General features: G+C 38.5%; 1 protein-coding gene across 3 annotated transcripts in view; it reads left to right on the plus strand.

The window, feature by feature from the left end:
• LOC111931789 (uncharacterized) overlaps positions 1-20303 on the plus strand; it is a 203459-nt gene extending 183156 nt beyond the window's left edge. For 2 of the 3 annotated variants that reach the window (XR_015289342.1, XM_086898071.1), the window contains exon 6: positions 16300-20303. Coding sequence is in view for 1 of the 3 variants with exons in the window: in XM_086898071.1 (XP_086754197.1) it covers positions 16300-16394 (95 nt within the window). In the remaining 2 variants the exon portion in view is untranslated. The remainder of the gene's footprint in view (positions 1-16299) is intronic. The other variant, XM_086898072.1, reaches the window with a different exon arrangement.
• Positions 20304-22015: the final 1712 nt, after the last annotated feature.

Below are 22015 nucleotides of genomic sequence, written 5' to 3' on the forward strand. Positions count from 1 at the left end.
AGAAGGTGGTTCTTCTGAGCTTGTGCCAGCATATTTCCTAGTTAGAATTGTCCAATGCTGTGACTAACTTTAAGGCTGTATATAGAGAAGTACTGCTTGCAGGATGTTGTTCTTAAACATGCCATTGTTTCTAACTCAGGTTATCAAATACTAAAGCACACTTGTATTGTTCAATCCTTCTTGCCTTAGTAGCTCACCTTGCTACTACCATAACATCTCATAGGTGCTGGAATGCTGCTCTCTGGAGTACTTGTTTCAATGCAAATATAAAAGGATTTATGAAGGGGAAATTAGACATAAACAAAAGCAATTTAGCCCAGTTCCTTGCTTTTGCAGCAACCATCTCCTGTCATGCTTCTGCTCCACAGCATCAGAAGTAGTCTTTGCCTATACTGTGGGCAAAGAGCGCACGTTCAGAAGGAAGTGTGGGAAAGTGTGTGAAGGCAGATCTGTCATCATGTTGCACACCATATTTTTGAGAAAAAAATGCAAGCTCTGGCTAGAGTCTTGCATTTTGTATGAAGGAAGGGGGAAGCTTCCATGTGCCAAAATGGAAATTGTCAGCACCTGCATGAGTAGGTAAGAGGTAAGAGTGGGAAACAAATTGATTTATCTTTGTTTAAAGCTTCATATCAGAGTTTGAGGGGAGGGAGGAAAAAAAAGCAATGTTACCTTACAGTCATGATAAAGTTTCTGTAGATATTTCATTTTTCCTGTTAACTATCAGATAGATCATATAAAGCAAATCTTCTAAAGATGATTTCCTTGGGGGGTTTCTATTACAATACCAACTGGTTATAATCTTCTAAATTCACACAAACAATACGAAAGGTTATGAATTCAGTTATTCTATGCTTTACCATTACTCTATGCCTTAAACATATGCCAAGAAACCAACTAACCCATTGGTCTTCACTCTTTAGTTGCTTTGCTGTTTCAGAACCAGAGTCAAATCTAATCAAATCTGTCAGGATCCATGAAATCCTAAGCTCAAACTACTTCCTGTTTCTGGCAGAAAAATCAAAAGCAATACTAGTTCTCCAAAGCCCCATCAAATGGTTTCAATACCAAAAGTTTTAAAATGCTGTCTCTGAAGGTAGGGGACAGAAATTGGATAAGAACTCGTGCTTTTTGATACCACCATCAGTTTGTAAATGCTGAAATCAAGTTTTGAAAGTTTATGAGTTTTAAGTTTATTTTCTCCTCCTATATTTTACACAAGGATCCTCTGTGACTAGGCAGTGCACCAAAAGTCATGCCTGAAGCTTTCTAGGTCATTGTTGCCACAGAGAGCCACAGGAAAAGCTGTGGTCCCCTTCTGGTGCTGCCTTTGCTGGTTTCTGACAACTGTGTGAGCCCATTCAAAATACTGAACTAGCAGAAAACTAGCTTGAGAAGAAAAATGTTATCTTTTAAATTCATTTTGTGAACTGAATGAACAGAACAAAAGGGATGAGGGATGGGAAATCCTCCAATATCTGTTAACCAGACTCAGGAAATGCTAATCGAAGTTTACAACAGAGATCCTACTGACAGGTTGCCGTGTAAGCAGGAGAGATCTGTTATTTGTCATCAGAACTATTCTGGATAGAAGCTGGAGGTTCTCATTAGCATGAATTTGTGGATAGTAATGAACTAAAAACTGGCATTATTTTCCTAGTCTGGAAAGTGCAAAATAGGTTTTATGTGCAATTAATTAGAATTTCTATAGGTTTAGTTGCAGAAACTCAAAGTATGGCCCACATAAAAGAGTTGCTGAGTAATTTTTGTAAACTGTATATTAAAGGGTGAATTTGAAAATCTCTTTGAAAAGTCATCACTGCAGTAGTTGGAATAATCATTCTCATTTGTTACTTATGTCATGTATAGAAATATGACAAGAAAGACAAGGAAAGAAGGAAGAAAAAGAAAGAGGGAATCAAAGAGTGGCAAAGAGAAGCTGAAGGGGAGAGGTGAAAGCAAATTTCCATATATTTTCTAGTAGAGTTTTCACTAAAGGACTCATTTGAGTATCAGAGGATGTATGTAGAGGATAATTACCTAAGGACAAGCCAAATTCTTCAACATTTCTGTAAAGCCAAGGAAGAGGACTATGAACTGCTGTGGGCACCTACACATGTCAGGACAGCTAAGTGGGGTTTGGAATCAGAAATACAAATGACATGGTTTTTATGATACCCTGCTGTCCTGCTAGCAAGTGCTTTACGGTCCATCAATCAGTCACTCAAGTAGTCAAAATCTTTAACCACATAAAAATCCATTGAGAACAAGTTTTATTTACAATGGTGACCTGGCCAAGAAAACTCACAAACAGCAATATGTAACATCACTACAGACATACAATCACTGTTGTATATTACTAGAAAGCTCCCAAACATATCATGAGGCATAAATCAATTATATAAAATACCACAAACATCAAATAAACCAATAAAAAAGGGAAGGTCATAACACAACCAGACATGTAATGAATAACAGCCGCAAATATCAGCCAGTGTTTCATCCACGGTATGAATAAAACCCCAGAAGATATACAAGCAATTTTTTTTAGATCCTTTTGTGTTCTGTTAGAAATGTGTTACTGACTTTGATGTTGTCTATTTTAAAATATTACTTCTTTTTATATTTCACCAAGGGCATAAGTTAAAGTTTTAAAGTCTGTATTAATTAAAATTGTAAGGGTTGGTTTGTTTGTTTGCAATATAAATGTGCATTTTAGCTTATACGTTTTGATTAACAATTCATTGCATATAGTTCTGTGATTGCTTATAATCAGTAATATATTGTATTTAGTAATAAAGTTCAAAATATTATTAAGTTTGGTATACTTAAAGAAGCTGGACATAGAACTCAGTGGCAGGCACAGTTTGTTATCATTGTCATTGTCATGTGGGTGTCTCCCCTCCAACCCTGCCCTGGATTATGAACATAATTCAAAAGCCATGATGAGTTGAAGAACACTGCCTCCAGGTATCCAGGATCTCTTAGAATGTGTACCACTATTTGTATATTAGCAACAAAGAACACATACAAAACCAACATTAAACTTGGTCCTTAGAGAGCTGAGAGCTTATACATGGAACAATATATCTGTAATGATTTGGTGTGATGATTGCAATCAATCCATTTTGAACTGCCAGATCATGGATTTTTTAGTGTTTATATGTTTTATTCCCAGAAGTCCATGTTAAAAGGTGTCCTATTCTGTACACACAAGTGCAATATACATTTATATTTTTGTGAGAGTCACAAGATTTTAACCTTCATAAATTCTGGTTTATTTGATGGTGTTTGACACATGGGTTTTCAGATTGCATTCAAAGTAGCTCATCTGTTTGAATGAAATTTTATTACATAAATAATATAAAAAATTATAAATTCTAGCCTCTGCTTAGTACTCAGAAATATTCAGCATTAGCATAATGTAAATAAGCTTCACCTTCAGTCAAACTTGACAGAAAATGAAATAGCACATCTCATCAGATCCTGTTCTCAAAAGGGACATCTGTGAGAAACACACACCTTAAAAAGTGCTGATGATATTGCCCACCATTTACACTGCTGCAGTGCTCAGCTGATGAGACATCAGCTAAACAAACCTGTCTGCTAACTTGGAAACAAAAGCATTTTATTGCTGAAAACAAGATTTGCATCCAAAACTTCTTTATAGCTTAACTGAATGTAATGAATGAAGAAAGTGGGTGAAAACAATTGGTTTATTTTTATTTATCCTTTTCCAGTCACAAACCTTTTTCTGAAATTCAGAATAGATCATCCAAACTGTAATCTAGATCCTTTGCTTTTAAACTGATTATATTGGCTGAAAATCAGACCACCATCATTTCAGATAAGTAATTCTTGCTTCATTGATAACATATGCACTTAGAAGCAAGTTCTGCACATGAAAAAAAAAAAAAAAGAAATCCTCCCCTTCTATGCATTCATTTTTCAGATATAGACCCAGCTAGTATATGCTAACATCAAGCAATTTGTTTTGCAGCATGTCACATAATTCTCTTTTTTTTACACCCAATATCTATGATTAAGAAATGTAATACATACTAAGAAAGTCTAAGATAATTTACACTATGCATTAAAGTGTTTTGCATGAGAATATAGTATGATGCAGACAGCAGAAGAATTATGTCTTTCATTAAAAGGTTCGCAACTCAGTGTGCTATGATATAACTATAGCAGTTTTTCTGTCTCAGTGAAGGTTTTTTATTTTAAACACTGCCTTGAAGACCAAGGGATGCATATGCAATAGCACTATTTTGGCTATATGTTTTAACTTAACATCACCTCTTAGTAATTACACACTGTCAGTTTACCTGCTGTCCCAGTGTTATGGGTGAACAGCTATGCTGTCACTGTTCTTCATCTCTCTGAATCCTGAAGTAAGCAGTAAAATAAGATGGCATTTTTTTCATTATTTAACATTTTTAAAAAAATAATAATCCTTGTTCAAAGCCTATTTGAAGCAGTTCAGCAAGAATGATATATATTAAGGTCAGGATTAAACAAAAACCAATTACTTGGAAGAAATATGATTTTTGACACAGATCCTTTATGTGCAAATTAGGATTTGTATTTGTCACCTAATTTAGAAAACACCAAAGGACAGCTTGCAGGGATGCAAAGAAGGATTTGCACGCATTCAGCATTTGTGTTTCTTGAGGAATTTAGTCAGGGGAGAGGAGTGCACTTCTTAAGAAGGTTTGTGTTCAGGGTAAAACCTGGCCATTGGTCAGCATGCTTTGTACTATCAGAAAAAAAACAAACAACCCCACTTTTGGTGTAGACCAGCTGCTTGGAATCTTCTCTGGCTTGGAGTATATTGGCTACATGCATGTGGAGTATTCTGCATCCTCCTCTTGCCTTCACTAAATGAATAAATGACAGCTCTAAGCTGATGCAGCATTTTGAAACTTCTGATTGTAAGAATGGTTTACAGGGCAGACAAGGTTTCAGCTCTTTGTTTTTCAGGGTCTATTTCAGAGGCACTACAAACTATGCCTAGAGCCTTACAAGTGTCTTCCATGTCTCCCATCCACTGAAGTTAACACCCTGCTAGAACATTTTCCACCTGTTTTCCCTTTCTTACACTGTCTTCTCATCACTTGTCTGCTTAATTTTGTGCTCATTGGTTCTTCATGCCTTTACACTAAATATTTGCTTGGAATATGTAGCTATGAAGCTGTTCTTTTGTTCCATTTCAAAATTCTACTGTTTTATTTTCAGGGGACAAAATGTGTTGTACTTTCTTGAAACATCCAGACATCATAACTTTATCTCAGTAGATAGTGTAGGTAGTGTAAATCAGTGTGTTCAGACTCTCCCCAGCTTCACCTAGGTCTATGCACCTATAACATCAGATGGTAAGTGGGGATATTTTGTTCCCTGCTCAGTACATTGACTATAGTTTCACTTGTGCTGTTTTAAACATAAAATATATTTGAGTTTCTCATCCAGATAAAAATGACAATACCTAAAAATGGTCACTATATGCAGGAGATTGAGTTTCACTTGATAGTAATTAATATTAGCTGGTATATTAACTAATACCATTGTAGCTAAGTAATTTGTAGCACTCAGCTCCTCTATTACGCTGTTTCTGACTAGTATAACACATATACTTAATAAATCCAAGGCCTTAAAAGGATTTTTTCCATAAGGTGCTTTGTTAGTATGTGGGCTTTAGTTAAATTTTTCAAGCTGTAGTTATAAAACAAATTGAAGAAGCAATAAATCTTGTGCTGTTTGGCCAGAGCTTACTTGTACTTTGATGCAGAAGAATGATAATGTTCTCCTTGGAGCGCAAGGCAGCCAACACTGAGGGCCTGTATATCCTCCCAAGATTTTGTTTATAAAGACAAGAAAACTCAGCATGGCTTGCCCTGACACTTCACCCTAAATAAGTTGGTTTTTTAATCCATCCTCCTGCCCATGGCTACAGCAGGTTGGAGTCACAGTACTTAGGAGTTTGGCAGGAGTTTCCAGAGCAGAGGAGAAAACCTCAAGAGATGCAGAGCTATAACTAACCCCATGCAACATGGTGTGCTCAGAATAAAGGTAGCAACAGGCAGATTTTTGACAACTGTAATGGCCTTTAAGGATGTAGGCATCTGGATGCCTTTAAATCTATCAGAGTCAATGGTACCATGCCTCAAGACATGGATGGTATAGTGCTATTTTGGTCTCTTTCTTCCTACTAACAGCTGAATTCCAGACCCCTGTAGTGAGGTCCATGACCCTCACTTGCTGCCTAGTTAATAATTTGCTGCATGAATTATAAACCATCTCCCAAATGCTCTGGGGATCTGAAAAAAGTGAGAGTGCCATTTGGAAAATGTGGTGCGTTGAGCTATGAATGGAAGTTGTTACTATGGCAATTGGTGTGTCCTGAGGGCAGGTGAACTGACAGTGGGCTGCTGCTGCTGCTGCTATTCAAGGAGTAGATTTGTGGGATTTTATTTCTTGCATATCCAGTAGGCTCGGATGAGTACTGAATCTTCAATCTAGTTGATCATCCCGCAGCTCAGATGTTTGGAGCATGTGAGCCACAGCTGATATTATTGAGAATTACCCACTGTAATTCTCCCAAGACAAGGGCTCCAGAGCAGGGCTGTATCTGAAATCATTGATCAAAAATTAGGAATTTAAATTAAGGTCAAGCAAAGGAAAACTCTCCCTGGATCTTCCTGGGTTCATCTCTACCACACAAGGTCTTAATGATGCCATGTATCTTGCTCTGCAGGAAATTTGCACATGGTCAATAACTCTTATGTGCTGTGACTTTCAGCACTAAAGATTGCTCACAGCAAAAGTCACTGGCAGATGAATTTTGAATGTATGAAGTACTACATGCTATTAATCACTCCTCCTCTCTCTTGCCAGATTAACTATCTAAAATGGGCAGCCAAATTTATTGGAAACTTCTAATTTTAATATCCCTGGAATATGGCAACCCTGGATGTAGGGACAGCCTGGGAAGTGAGAGGCTGGAGAGCAGCATGGTGGAAAGGGACCTTGGGGTCGTGATTGATGGTGAACATGAGCCAGCAGTGTCCTGGCAGCCAGGAGGGGCAACCCTGTCCTGGAGGGCATCAGGCACAGCATGGCCAGCCGGGCAAGGGAGGGATTGGCCTGCTCTGTTCTGCTCTGGGGTGGCCTCACCTCCAGTGCTGGGGGCAGTTTTGGGCAACACAATATGAGAAAGACATTATACTATTAGAGAACATCCAAAGGACAACCATTAGGATGGTGAAGGGTCACATCTTCCTTGTGAGGGGAAGAGGAGGGGAAACACGGATCTCTTCTCTCTGGTGATCAATGACAGGACCCAAGGGAATGGCCTGAAGTGGTATCAGGGCAGGTTTAGGTTGGATACCAGGGAAAGGTTCTTCACCCAAAGGGTGGCCAGGCACTGGAACAGGCTCCCCAGGGAAGTGGTCACAGAACCAAGCCTGACATACCTCAAGGAGTGTTTGCTCTCCAAATTATTAAAAATATTGTGATTCTTGGGGCTGTCCTGTGCAGAGCCCACAGCTGGACTTTGATGACTCCTGTGGGTTCCTTACAGCTCAGGATATTCTATGGTTCTCTGATTCCTATCCATCTACATTAAGTTATCAGCTGTGAATTAGAGGTAGTACCTGATTACCTCAAAGAAGTAGTAGGAAGATATGTGCTTCACAAAAAGTTAGTGCTGTATTGATGAGGACCACTGGCATTCAGCCTGGTAAAATGAGGATTTCTCTCTTCAGAACATGCTCTGAATAGTGCATAGGAAGAAATTCATGGGACCATAAGCTGGCAATAAGAGAAAAAGTAATGATTCAGTAGCTTCATATTTAGTGGTCACTGCCTATCCTGTGTATTATTACCTTTTCTTGGAACTTGAAAAAATGTTATGGAACTTGTGAAAAATGTCTTGTCATTTCTGTCAATAGCAGCATGCAGTCATGTAACTAAAGGCTCTTGTAAGAGGCAAACATGTAAGAAGTTTGAATTAGTTTTATACATTCTTCCATTATTCTAGTATTTCTTGCCAAGCTTGGCTTTGTAACCTTATTGAAAGTTATATCAGAACATTTGGGGTGCAAAATTATAGGAATTGTTATACTGAGAGGAAAAGATGCTTTAACATATATAATCCACTGTATTTTTCAGACCAGATTTTGTTGGTATTGGCTATCTGAGGTAATGAGTCAAAAACAGTTGTCAAAGCAGATAACTGAGTATGAAAAAAATCTTTGTAAATTTTTTCAGTATCAAAAAAATCTTGCATATGTGATTGGGAATTTTTTTTAATGTAGTTCATGGTTGTTTTTACTGACACGTGTGACTTATGGTGGTCTGTCTTCTGTACTCTGACATGACAAAAATTCAGAAGTGAGATGAGAATGGGAAAAGGATGTCCCAGGATTACTAGCCTGCATCATAAGGACCTAAAACATGACCTTTCTCTCTCTTCAGAACATCTGTCCTTTCCTTGCAGAAAGATACATCTTTAAGTGATGCTGTTCATCCTTAAGAACCTGCATGTTATCCTCTAATGCAAAATAGATATACCCTGGAATATCTGCCCTGTGGAAAGATTGTAATGAAATGGCAGTTCATTTGAAAAAATGCAATGAAGTGTCACTCAGATTATACTAGGAGCAGGCTAATATCTTGTGTGTGTACCATCAATGACATACTTCTTACATCCTCAGGAAAACATTTCTCACAATTGAAATACAAAATGTTAGAGATTTTCTTTCTTATCCCAAGTTAATAACAAGTTTGTAATACAATGTACACAGATATCAGTGGATGTAGAGGCTTGTTACCCCTGCCAGCAACACCTACGGTTTCCAGTTGATAGAGCAAGTGGTTTTCTCCTTAAAGCTGCAGACCATTATGAAATGTCAGGCTTCCTGTGGTGCTTTAAGATGGGAACCAGTTGCAGAGACTGGAACAAGTAATATAGCTAGCCTAGTTTACAGTATCTCTGCCAGAAGCTTTTATTTACTACCATTAGTCACTATGTTCGTCTAAAGCCGGTTTCAGTCATCAGTTCAATGCTGAATCAAGAGCTGAAGATCAAGTGAAAAGAAGCAGTTAAATGGAATGTGTGCAATGGTGTTCTAATTAAAAGTGCTGTAGCCAAAAGTGATTCAAGTTTTTAGTGTTACATATACTCATTCAGCTGGTGCACAGATACTGTTTTCTCTATGTGGAAAGCAGGTGCTCAATAGTACCAGACAATCACAGCATGTTCTGAGCTGGGAGGAACTCAACGGGGTATTCCAAGTCCATCTCCTGGTCCTGCACAGGACTGCTCCAAATATCACACCATGTGCCTGAGGGCATTGTCCAAATGCTTCTTGAACTCACAGAATGGAAAAACCCAGTACTGTGCTTCTCTTCATCACTATCAACCTTCTCCACACAAAAAAATGCAGAGTGTCTCTTGGATCCCAAGCTCCATACTCTGAGGTTTTGAAGGCCCTTGAGGCCTTTTAATGTACTTGTCTAGGTGGAAACTGGAACAGAAAATATTGATAATATAATAGTTCTATCCCTCAGCTTTGTGGCTTGTACATAAATTTGTATGCCCAGGAGCTCTCCTAAGAGCTGCCTTACACCTCCAAGGAACTCAAAATACACTTTTATAATTTGGTCCCCTATTTACAGGTATTTACATTTCATAATGCCAGGAATGAATGATCTGCTTGCTACAAATATGCATAATTTTTTTAGGTAATGTTTGTTGTGAAGATTAAAATTCACACAAACAAGGTGTTATTGCAGGATACTGAATGTAGCTGTGTGATATGTGCATAATCATGTCTCTTTTAAAGCCAATGGGAGTCTTTGACATGAATGACCTCCTGATGTTAATTGCTTTAGCAGAAATTAAATGTTTTATTGAAGACTTCTTGAAAAGTTAATCCCTACTTTTGGAACATTTTGTTAATTTTTTTCATAATTATCCATCTTAACATGAACTGAGAAGATTTTCTAGCAACAGAGAATATTTGAGTCCAGCAGGGTCTTAATTTTAGTACTGCAAGCCCAAGTTAACAGCTTCTGGAAACTAAAAAAGTTCAGTTCTTGTAACTACCCTGGTAGTTTCACAGTAAATATACCTGGTTTTGGCAGAGGAACATGCCCCTAGATTACTGAGGTTGAAAGTATATTTTCTATTGCTGCTGAGAAAAAATTCAAGAAGTAAAGTCTTGCATCCTCTAAGGTGCATAGCAAAATTCCTATAAAGTTTAACAGTCAAGGATATACCCAGATACCTAATCTAAATTGTAGTCTCTGACACCATCTACAGAGATGGAAAGTACTGTAGAGTGAAATCTATACTCCTTTTGCCATACACTTAAAATTTATATGCAAAACATACTGATCATAAGTGAAATATGTTCTTTCATAAATTCATTTTACCCCACTACCATTGATGCATTTATTTCTGTAGCAATATACAGACCCATTACTAAATAAGCAATTTCTAGGCATCCTCTAATAAATTTTGCACATCCCTAATACTTCAACATTTCTGGCACTGCTCTCCTTGTTTGAGAAAAGACAACGTCCCTTCATATTTTAAAATAACGGGAGTAATTTACTAAATGTATGGAGTGAAGATTTTTTATTGTTAAGATTTAAATTGACTTAAAGAAGAGCAGAGAGAGACAGTTTTATGTTAGCATCTTTTTTTCCCATGATACTACAAGGTAGTGCATGTAGCCATGTGATCAGCATAAACATGACCCTTCCAAAAGAGGCTGCTAGCCTTAGAAGCACCTCTTACCAGCAAGATTATAGAAGCCTGGATGGCCAACAGTATCAAGAAATAATTGCAACTTTATCAGGCTGATTTCAAGTAAGTGCTGTCACTGCCTGAAACTAGTGATAAATTGCATTGATCACATAGGTTACAGAACCCCTATCAGTATCAAAGGAAAGACATTATAGTTTGACAGTGGTGTCTCCATTGTCAACTTCTGGAAGTATTGTACTGCACTACATTGAACGGCTCATTTAATAACTATTTATAAATTAAACCAGCAGAAAAATTATTCCTAGCAACTTAAAACGCTTGAGAGAATTTTTAGTTTTAAGAGACACTTCAAATTAGATAAAAGTTTGAACTTTGGATGTTGCAGTAATGTTGGCCAATGTTACTGCAAATAACGAACTGTGGATGTGCACTCTAGGTGGTAATATCAGGCTCGATTATTTTAGGAACACCCATTTTTATGAGAGGGTAACATGCTGTATGTATCATAGTCAGTTAATAGGAGTTACAGAGGAGTTTCCACAGGACACGTGGAAACCCTGACTTCAAAACCATCAGGAGTTTTCCATATTATAGCAAGACTCTGATCCAATATTCACTTCTTAGCTGTGTTTTAGGATTGCTAATAAAGATTTGAGATTGAACTCCCAGTTTATTCTAATATTTAATTTGAATGGTATATCAGCAGGCTGTCACACTGTATGTTGCTATATACAGGCAAAATGTTATGTGATGGTACTTGACTGATTTTAAACTAAAGATGGAGCCACAGTAGTCACAGACCAGACAGGTCTTAAGCCTTAAGACTTGAAGAAACCTTTTGTCATCTCTTCTGGTTTGAACAGCTAGCCAAAACTTTGATTTTGAGTTACTATTAGGAGGAAAATTCATGATCAAGTCATAAAATTTAACTTGGAAACTTCTACTTTCTTAATATGAGACTGTGATTTATAAGAACATGATGGAAAAGAATTTTCATATAAAAGTAGTATGAAATGAGGGTAAGTTTTGCAATTTGTCTAGCAACCTTTTTTTCTTCTGTACTTATTATTGACACACACAGAATAGACTGTTGTGCACCAAATCTGTAACTAGAAATCGACTATTTATAGAGAAAAAATTCATTATCCATGTTCCTGGGGCTTATTGGGCTTAAGAAACCGGAAAAGTTTTGCATATTTTGAGACAGTTTCTCCCCACACCTTTTTTTAATTGATTCCGTTCTGAGTCTTAAGAAATCTGGATTTTAGTGCTCAGCCCCATCTCAGCCAGCTTCAATGAGGAGAGCTGGGAATTCAAAATAAAGTGTCTCATAGGTTATGTCTGCTAACAAATTTCCACTAATTGACATCAAACTGGTTAATTTCCATATAATAAGTGTTGATTGATTCAAGGTCTTGACTCAGCTGGCCAAGACTGTCCTTACAATGATCACTTATGGGCTACCTTTTTGGAACACAGTGGAATATTTAATGTCTTGCCAGATTTGAAGGATGCTGGGAGTTGGAACAATGTTTTTAATCTTGGCTACTAATTACATGGCAAAGGTATAAGCTGGGCTTTGCAAATCATTATTTCCATTAGAAAGGTGTTGGAAGCAATTCCACTGAGGGCTTCCCTCCTATTTATGCAGCTGTTATTCCCATGAGAGGAGGCCATTGCAGTCATGGCTGAAACATGGGCTTCTGTTCTGTTTCCACAGCACTTGGAAGAAAAACAAAACAGGACTAATGAAAAACACACACGGGAAATGCTTTATTATTTCATCATCCTCACCTACTGAGATCTGGCACCACTCTGTGTTTAGGAAGAACTTCTCCCGCCCTCTCTCTCTCGCGCACAGTGTGGTTGTATAAGGCTGACACTCTGTCATTTCCTGTCAGATCATTTCAGAGGAATTTGCTCTTATTTCCTCCCAGCCTCATCCCCTCCTCCTGGCCTCAGCCTTGGCTGTGTGCCCCAGCAGCCATGCCGTGTTTACTTAACCGCATGGAGCGCTGGGCTGCCCAGGCTGCAAACACTGGGGCAACACGCACACACGCACATCAGGAGCTCGCTCACAGGAGCTCCCAGCCACCCTCAGGAAACACAATTCTTTTGTGAAGAAAACAAGCAGGGCCGAAGTCAAACCTTATGCAGGGTCTTTGTGGCCTGTAGGTGAGTGAGTTTCAGATGTGGAAAAAAAATAATGGATTTTTTTTTTTGGCCCAGAAGCATCCATGTAAATTCTCCTGGAAGTGGCATTGTTTGTCATTTCAAGTGTTCAAATTAGGGCATTTTCTGAACTTCTCCGTGTCTTATGGAATTCACCGTACATGTCTACGAGTTAATTCAGCATTCAAGTTATCTGTTAGCATTAGCCAAACATATCTGGCTCCAATAGATGCCCCTGCCACATTGCATATATAACTGATTACTGCTGCTAGTTTTTTTACTCTGGCATACTGGATAGGTTTGCTAAAATGTCTATGCTTTATAAATGGTATAAAACTATTTTAGCACCCAACAATGGTGTGAAAATAAACCATGCAGAAACAGGACATTTATACATGAATGATGTGTGAGCTTTTCAGTGGGTAAAGTGGTCACAGTTCATTGTTTAAAAAAAGTAGTCAAGTCACTAATAGTCTCCACAGCAAGATTTATAGCAATGGAGAAAAAGAACTAAGTAAACTATCTGACTGAGAAGTCATTTCTTCCTTCCTTGGCAGCGTAGGATTTGTTTAAACGCTGTTAGGAGAAGGCTAATTAAAACAATTTTGCCAGAAGTCTGGGAGATTGCTAAATACAACACCAGCTCAGTGCTCTTGATCTGGAATGACAACTTTTTCCTAATGTTAACTAGAAGTTTCTTTCTGATACAGAAAATTAGAAGTCAAGACAAAGAAATACCTCCCTCTGACACAGTTAAGACAATAACCATTATTTTGAGTAGCAGTCATAAAATAAATGATATTTGACATTTTATGACGACATTTAAATTTTATTTAATATCACTGCTGATATTTATTTAATTTAAAGCTAATGGGCTATCTGCCAGGCCAGAGCAAAAATGAACATTTTCCATTCCACTTATGACAGAATTTTCATGTCCAGAATACTGTCAGAGTTTAGAGCAAAACCATGCAATCATAATCTGTATAAGTGGGGGGTTTAATCCATTATTTGGAATTAATGTTTAGGCCATGTCCTTTCATAATGGGATACAATATCAGGCCAACTGCAGTTCTTGTTTTACGATTCAGATAATTTTTGTTTTCTCAGTTCCATTGTACACCTAGTAGAGAAATAATGTAACATTTAATACAAACATATAAAAATATAATACAATAATACAAACAAGAAAATAGCAAGATTTATTTCCATTTGCTGTATATCCATAGTATTGAGCCCTACAACTCACAACCTTGCCATCTAATATTAAGACAACTTTTAGAATGTTCCAGTTTTCTAAATGTATTAAATGAAAGTTAGAAAAATCCTCAATTCCTTGTTAAAATTAACTCTTTATATTAGAAAGTTTGTCCATATGTCTGAAAATCTATTATTAACTTTGTAAAGCAGCTATGTCTGGTAGGCAAAGGTCTTTCTTCAAGTAAATCAATCTACCAAATAAGATACTTTAATTTTCTGAGACTTATAAGCACATTTTCTTTTTATTTTCCAATTTGAATCATATTTTTGTTATGTCAGTGGCACTCTTGTACAGTTGTTAGTTTGTTTTCAGGATCATCACTGCACATTTTTCACTTTCTAAAGTTTCTTTATATTCCTATATTTCTAAGTCATTTATAGTGATGACTGACCAAAACAGTAAGCTCAGTAGAAGCATTTCAAATCAAAAGAAAATTTAGTGTTGTTTAGATCTAAATATTTTTCCAGAAAAAGAAAATCCAAAGGATGCAAGAAGAGCTTGCTATTTGTAGTAAAATGTATGGAAAATTTATCACAAATGCTGACATCTCATTTGACCATGATCCTGCTTGCAACCACCAACAATAAAGATCTTAATTACTCATTTCTTACATATATTCAGTTCTTTTTATCTCTGGTGGTTTTTCTAATCTGCATTTTCTAATGTGCATTTTCTAAAAAATATTCATTATATGTTACTCCAGGTTACTCTGAGCTATGTTTCCTATGGGTAGTTGGGCAGGGTGTATGGTCTTACTGCCTGCTCTTGAAATTCAGTGGCTTTTTCTTGCTGGAGCAATCTGTGAGAAGTAAAGAATCTGGTTATTGGTGCTGGGAACTACTCAATGCTATTGCAACCCAGAAAATTAGGATAACTCCACTTAAGATGAGTCCTACTGCAAAGCAGGAACCTCCATGGAGTTTTTAGCAGACACTTATCCAGTCTGTTCTTAAAAGCTTGCATGGATGGAAACACCTTACCTGCAGATTACACAGAAGTCTAAAAACATGTTCAATCACTATAAGATACAACAGTCTATGAAATACCAATATTTGGAAGAAGAAAATAATTGAGGGTTTCCAGATTGAGACAGATTCTCGAGAATTTTCCAGAAACGGTCTCTTGCTCAGCACCAGTGACCAGATCCTCTGAAACTGTAAGAAGATGGACCAAAAGCAGGGTGGGATGGAAACCTAGTACTGATGATCAATAACAAAGTAGTTTCAAGTAAGTGTACTCAGAAAGGAAAAAAAAAATCATCCTGAGGCAATAAGCCTAGAAAAAAGATCTAGCCTAGGACTGTGGTGCCTCTTATTCTTTTGAAGCCTCTGAAGAGCACAGCTGAGTTGGAAGTGGATCTATTGCAACTTTCTGTAGTAACGTCTCACATGGTGGTTTTTTTCTATTCTGGGAACTATAACTAAACTATTTTAGCAGAAAAGACATATACACTTATCATGACAGGCTTTATGACAGGTTTTATGACTTATTAACCAGCAGCAACAGAATGACTGAGACAGCATCTACAGCAGCAGAGAAATTGGAAGATGGCTCCACTGGGAATACTTTTTTGTGATCTAGTATTTTCCAAGGGAACGTTATGAGACAGAGGGAGGAATTTCATGTCTATTTTGATGCACAGCCTGTAGATAAAATCTGGGATTGTACTGCTATATTACAAGTATTTTATTAGGATTCTAAAAACCTCAGTCAGTATATATCTGCATGGATCAGGCACATAGAGACTCTAACAGTATTTGTTCATCTAAGGGTGACTTAAGAGTCAAAAAAATATTCAGAAAAAGTTTCTCCTCTGAACTCATATGTGGGAATAAGAGGTTCTATTAAATCTGATGGTAAACAGACTTCAGAAATAGAAACATTGTTAAAATGTATGCCTTGACAAAGTTTGAAAGGAAGTGAAAATGCATATTCAGACAGCAACACTGAAGTCATATCATATGCACCTAGGAAGAAAACACGAAAACTGTTCTCACCTGCATAAATATTAATGTTCCTTGACAACAAATATTATTATTTTAATGGTGGCACTCTGAGTCCAGTCATCAAGCTGAGCTCTTCCCCTTAGGTGTGCTGATATTGCCTTGGAAGCATTACAGTGGCCAGCTGGAGGAGGCATGGTGTGCTCCCTGTGTGAACAGCGCTGGTGAGAGCAAGGTGTGAGCGGAGATGGAGATAGCTGTTGGATGGTCAGGAGCAGCATACTTGTGTGGAGGAGGTCCAGCATACTCTCAGAACAGTTTTGTCTAAATAAACTGGGCTTACACTTTTCAGCACTCCTGAGATACTTAAAAACACATTTCTATAAGCCCCAAGGAGATACAGGTAAGAAATTACAGACTATGGATCAAAGATCAGGATTATGAGCTCAATTATTCTACAGAAGGAAATGTCACCCATGCTGCTACCAAAGCATTTACAGTGTCCTGTCTAGAGAACCTAAACACACCTAAATCTTTCTCTCTGATCCTTGTGGAGAACTTCAAGTAACATGGTAACTTACTGGTGAGTTTAATAAAGGTGAGTTTAATAAAGGTATTGCATTTTTGCAAGTAAAAGTTCTGGATGACCAAAAGGCAGCATTTGTATTGTAGCATTCTGCAAATGCCATACTTTGGAGGAAAGGTCTGTGGAGCAAAACCCAGTGAAGATGCTGTCTTATCAAAAGCTGAAGGCAAGGCAAGAGTGACCCAGGTTTTAAGTCAGAAGAGATGCAGATGTATCATCAGTCCTCTTCAGAGAAGTATTCAGATCATTTTGCCAAAACTGAATATCAGAATTTGAGTTATTTCTTTGTATTTCTAAGTGCTGACAGTGTGCCAAGTACCACAAAAGAGAAAGCCCCTGTTTTGAGAAGCTTCCAAAATAAATATTACTTTTTTCTTTTTTTTTTGTGGAGTTTGGCCCAATGCCCATTATTAGCCAAACTGTGATAGTCCTAGACACAATGACATACTGTGCTCCTTTTCCTCTGAGAAAGATGACTGATGATAATGCCTATGAAAAATTTCAGCTCTCTGACATGGTGACACGTACATGCACAGACTGCAGGGCCACGTGTCATTGGGGAAACAAGCATACATTCAGCATCTTTCAATGCTGAGTTGCTTGCGTTAATGACCTGACTTTTGCTGGTAATATTCACATGTATAAAACTCACCAGGAAATAATTAGGAAGCCGAGATAAAATCTTGATCCCATTGGAGTTAAGAGGAATTTTCCTTTTGAATTAGAGGTTGACATTACCTCCATTTGGTTAAGTAAAGAGTGGTCAATTTTTTGTTCTAATTCTGTGCTGCCTACATCCAAAACCTACAGCTGTAGTATGGAACTCTCTTCTGTCAACTCATTAAATATAAGTTCCAAATGAAACCTTAGCATAATGATTATATAAACTAAAACTTCACATTTATTTATTGTATTCTTTGAGTTTTAACTTATCCTTTTAATTAAAAAATTAAACCAGAATTTTACAAAGGAAAAAAATATGAAAAAAGTCCTTTTTCTGTCTCATAAAATGATGGGTTAAATCTAATTCCAAGAGAGTTAACAGAATTGCGTCATTGCAAAAGAGAATAAGAATCCAGACTTGAGTATTTACGGGAAGTTCCGTTCCATACTTACCTTTATGCAATATAGTAATCTGCTATGAGCTTACCTAGTGAGATTTTTGCACGCACATAAGCAGGTTTGTTTCACCTATACCTTCAAACAAGGGAAACTGGTGGATATTTTTAACTTGTTTTGCTTCATTAGGTTTGAATAGGGTCTTGTTTATGTGAAATCTGGCTTGAATTCAAGTTAAAACATTGTTTGCTTTCTTTTTTGGTCGTCCTGCTCTTAACTATTTCTTTGCAGAGTGAAAATACCACAGCCTACGGTTGATGTCTTCATCCCAGTGGAATGCTTTTAAACTTAATGAAGAGTTGCAATAAATCAGTAGACTTCATTCTGCTTTCTGTCATCAACACATACATACCTTCTTAGCTATTAATCCCCTCAGAGATTATTAGAAGTCAATAAGACACGTTAAAAATAATTACTCTTAATTTTAAAAAGGATTGTACCTGGTGTCATAGCTACTAGATATCTTGTCTCCAGCGAAATGACATTTATACATTGTCCATTTCTGAATTCCTCAGAAGAAAAAAACCAAAATGACATAACTTGCAGCATTTAGTCACATCCTTGCTTCAGGGTAGTGAAATTAAGGATGTGTATTTTGTGCAGAACTGGGGCCTTAAGCGTGTGACCCATTCAAGCAAGGACTTTATGTCGTTCCTATTTGCCTGGTACCTTACCCAATGCACTCAGATACTGCAGGACTCTATTAATGACCGTAAAAATATCATATTGATTTATTCTTTCTGATGTTTCTTAGCTCTAGATGTGGCAAAATATTCCAAGGGTAATGCTTTTTCCCCTTCAGTCAAGAGCTGAAAGCCTTTTACCCAAAACCCATAGTCTGCCAGGGCCACGAGGGCACTGCTGGGTCTGTCTGCTCTGCCTGGCCTGCAGTCTAGGTCCCCATGGCACACACATGATACACACGTGGCACACACATGGCACACTCATGGCACACTCATGGCACACTCGTGGCACACTCATGGCACACATGGCACACATGGCACACTCATGGCACACTCATGGCCCACACATGGCCCACACATGGCACACACATGGCACACACATGGCACACACATGGCACACTCGTGGCACACTCGTGGCACACTCATGGCACACATGGCACACTCATGGCACACATGGCACACACATGGCCCACACATGGCACACACATGGCCCACACATGGCACACACATGGCACACTCGTGGCACACTCATGGCACACTCGTGGCACACTCATGGCACACTCATGGCCCACACATGGCCCACACATGGCACACACATGGCCCACACATGGCACACATATGGCACACACATGGCACACACGTGGCACACACGTGGCACACTCGTGGCACACTTGTGGCACACACATGGCACACACATGGCGCACACATGGCACACTCGTGGCACACACATGGCACACACATGGCACACACATGGCACACACATGGCACACTCGTGGCACACTCATGGCACACACATGGCACACACATGGCACACACAGTTCTGCAGCAGTGTCCCGGCTCCCCGTGAGCCCTTCTGCCAGCCCCCATGCCCACACAGCCTCCGCCTGTCCCCGAGCCCTGGAGATGCCCCCGCAGCTGCCCTGCCGTGCCACCCCACGTGTGTCCCACCCACACAGCTGCACACAGCTGCACACAGCTGCACACAACTGCACACAGCTGCTCTGCCCTGGGGCGGCTGCGCAGCACTGCTGGGGCTCTGTGGAACAGTGTGAGAACAGCGACAAAAACCAGGCGTAGGGTTCAAAACCAGACCCTGGTGTTTACTTCACTGAACTTGGAAAAGTTTTCACGCAAATTTTAATTTTTTGGTCTTCTCTCTATGGTTGTGAAAAGCCAAATCAAATGTGATTCTGTCGTTTCCGAGATGCAGCCTTTGGGAAAACTGGGAGGTGTGGATCTGCTAGGAGCCAGGAGCTGGGCAAGGTATTCTGCAGCTAGTGTTAATTCTCAGAATTGCAGTTTTAATATTCTTGAAAAGGTTTTGGTCATTTTCTGGGCAAATGTGCATGTCAATTCCATTACTATTTCAGTTTGGTTTTCCTTATTTTCCCTGCCAACATAGCTAAAACATAAATGTACTGTACCTGAAACATGCCTTTTAAAATGCTGAGAGCAATGAATAGGGCAGGTTGCTACATTTTGTTTCAGATTTCACCTCTTAAAGATAACAAGGAAACTAAGAAAAGGGCAAGATATTTATGAAAGCATCACAAAAAGCCAAACTATGAGAGTAAATTCATTATGACAGAGAAATTTTTACAACATATTTGCTTATAGGATTATCCCTAACCAAGGCTACTATCTTAGTAAGGAGGTTACTATGGAAACAGGGAAACAGGGTTTCACAGATTTCTTGATTGCCCTTCTCAGGCTTTATTATATTCCTTGTTGAAAAATAAATTTTGAAATCTCTCAAAATAAACAAGTCTCTCTTGTGTGCCATGGGTATTTACGTTAGTAAATAACTTATTGACATCTTACAGCATGTCAGAAGTCCATTTAATGGTTTCTTTTCTATGAGGAAATAACATATTTTATGAGATTTTTGGTCTAGAATGAGTTTAATACCACTTAGTACTTAATGCCATTTAGTATTCAATTTTTCTGTCTTTGAACCATGAGTAATAAACCTGTAGTAGAAAGACAGCTGACTGATAGGCAGCATAAGATAGAAAATCAGTTAAAGCTTGAATTAAAAGCATTTTTTTAAAGAATAATTTTTTTAAATAATGGTTTATAAGAAACATGCTGAGCATGATGCCATGTGCTCTGGGACATCCCTAGGGTCAGTTGTGATCAGTTGTCCTGGCTGTTTCCGCAGCTTCTTGTGCACCCCCAATCTAGTGGGATAGGGTGGGGTGAGAAGCCAAAAAGGCCTTGTCTCTATGTCCTGCTCAGCAGGAACCAAAACATCCCTGTGTTATCAACACTGTTTTCAGCACAAATGCAAACCACAGCTCCATGGCAGCTACTATGAAGTAACTTTATCCCATCCAAAAACTGTGCACATTTATATTATAAATAAATGTATTTATAAAGTAAATATATTGCTCCCTGCTCCCTGAGAATAACACAGGAGCAATGTCCACAAGACACATTTCACCCATAAAATGCTGTGCCCCTCAGCAGATTCTGCAGCAGTTCAGCTCATGTCCAGAAAACTGCTCTGCTTTCTTCACTGGAAGCAGCTGCTTTTTAGATCAGATTGAATTAAGGCCTAAGTCAGTACCTTTGTGCTTCAACTCTCAAGTGGTGACCTTAGAATTGAAAGCTGATTGGAAACAACTCTTTCTGTCTCTCCTGGTTAAGAAGAAAAGCTCAATATTAATCTGCAGTAAGAAATACAGTTTGTTTAAGTGTTGAGAGAGCCTCTACTGAAAGCCATAGTTCCTTGTTTTATTCCCAATCTGAGCAGATGTTCCCCTTCTTCTATGGAAATAAAATACAGGTTTTTATGTACTTTAAGATATTTTCAGATTTTTGCTCCTGTGGAGCAGCCAGGGCTGGCCTTTCCTTAGTATGGCTTGGAAGCAGTTTGGGAAATTGGACTTTTTGTCTAGTCCTTTTCTCTACTCTGGAATCACATGGCATCAGGACAGTCAAGCAGAGGAGAGGCTGCCCAGACCCTGTGTAGGCTCCATCCACAGAGGTTTCAAAACCAGCTCTGAGTAATTTGGTCTGACCTCAGAGCTCATCTTGCTTTGAGAAGTTTGCACTAGAGACATCCTGAGGTCCTCTTCATGACCTTGTGATCCTGTTTCTGGAGAAAACCCTCCCACACTGGTCATTTGTAGTATCTCACGCTACAGCTATGATTATTAGGAGATTATTAAATTACTTGATCCACTCTCTTTTCCCTTGCCTTGACATTGAAAGTCTTCTAAAAGATGATTAGGCCTTTGAGTATAACAGGAGCAGGTCCCTCCTCCCTGTACTTTGCAGTGCTGCTCCAGAAAAGTACTGCTTCAAGAGCTTTGAGATGTGAAAAGCAGCAGAATGTTGGATTAATACACAATGTTTCAGGCTTTCTCCTCAGCCCTGTGTGCTCCTTGTAGTTGAAGACAGGAGCTGAGAAAGGCTGCTGAATTTCCCAACAGATTTGGACTGCACTACAGTTGGGGAAATTCTCAAGTA

Source organism: Cyanistes caeruleus, chromosome 7 (genome assembly GCF_971803275.1).
Source record: "Cyanistes caeruleus chromosome 7, bCyaCae1.hap1.1, whole genome shotgun sequence".
NCBI lineage: Eukaryota > Metazoa > Chordata > Aves > Passeriformes > Paridae > Cyanistes > Cyanistes caeruleus.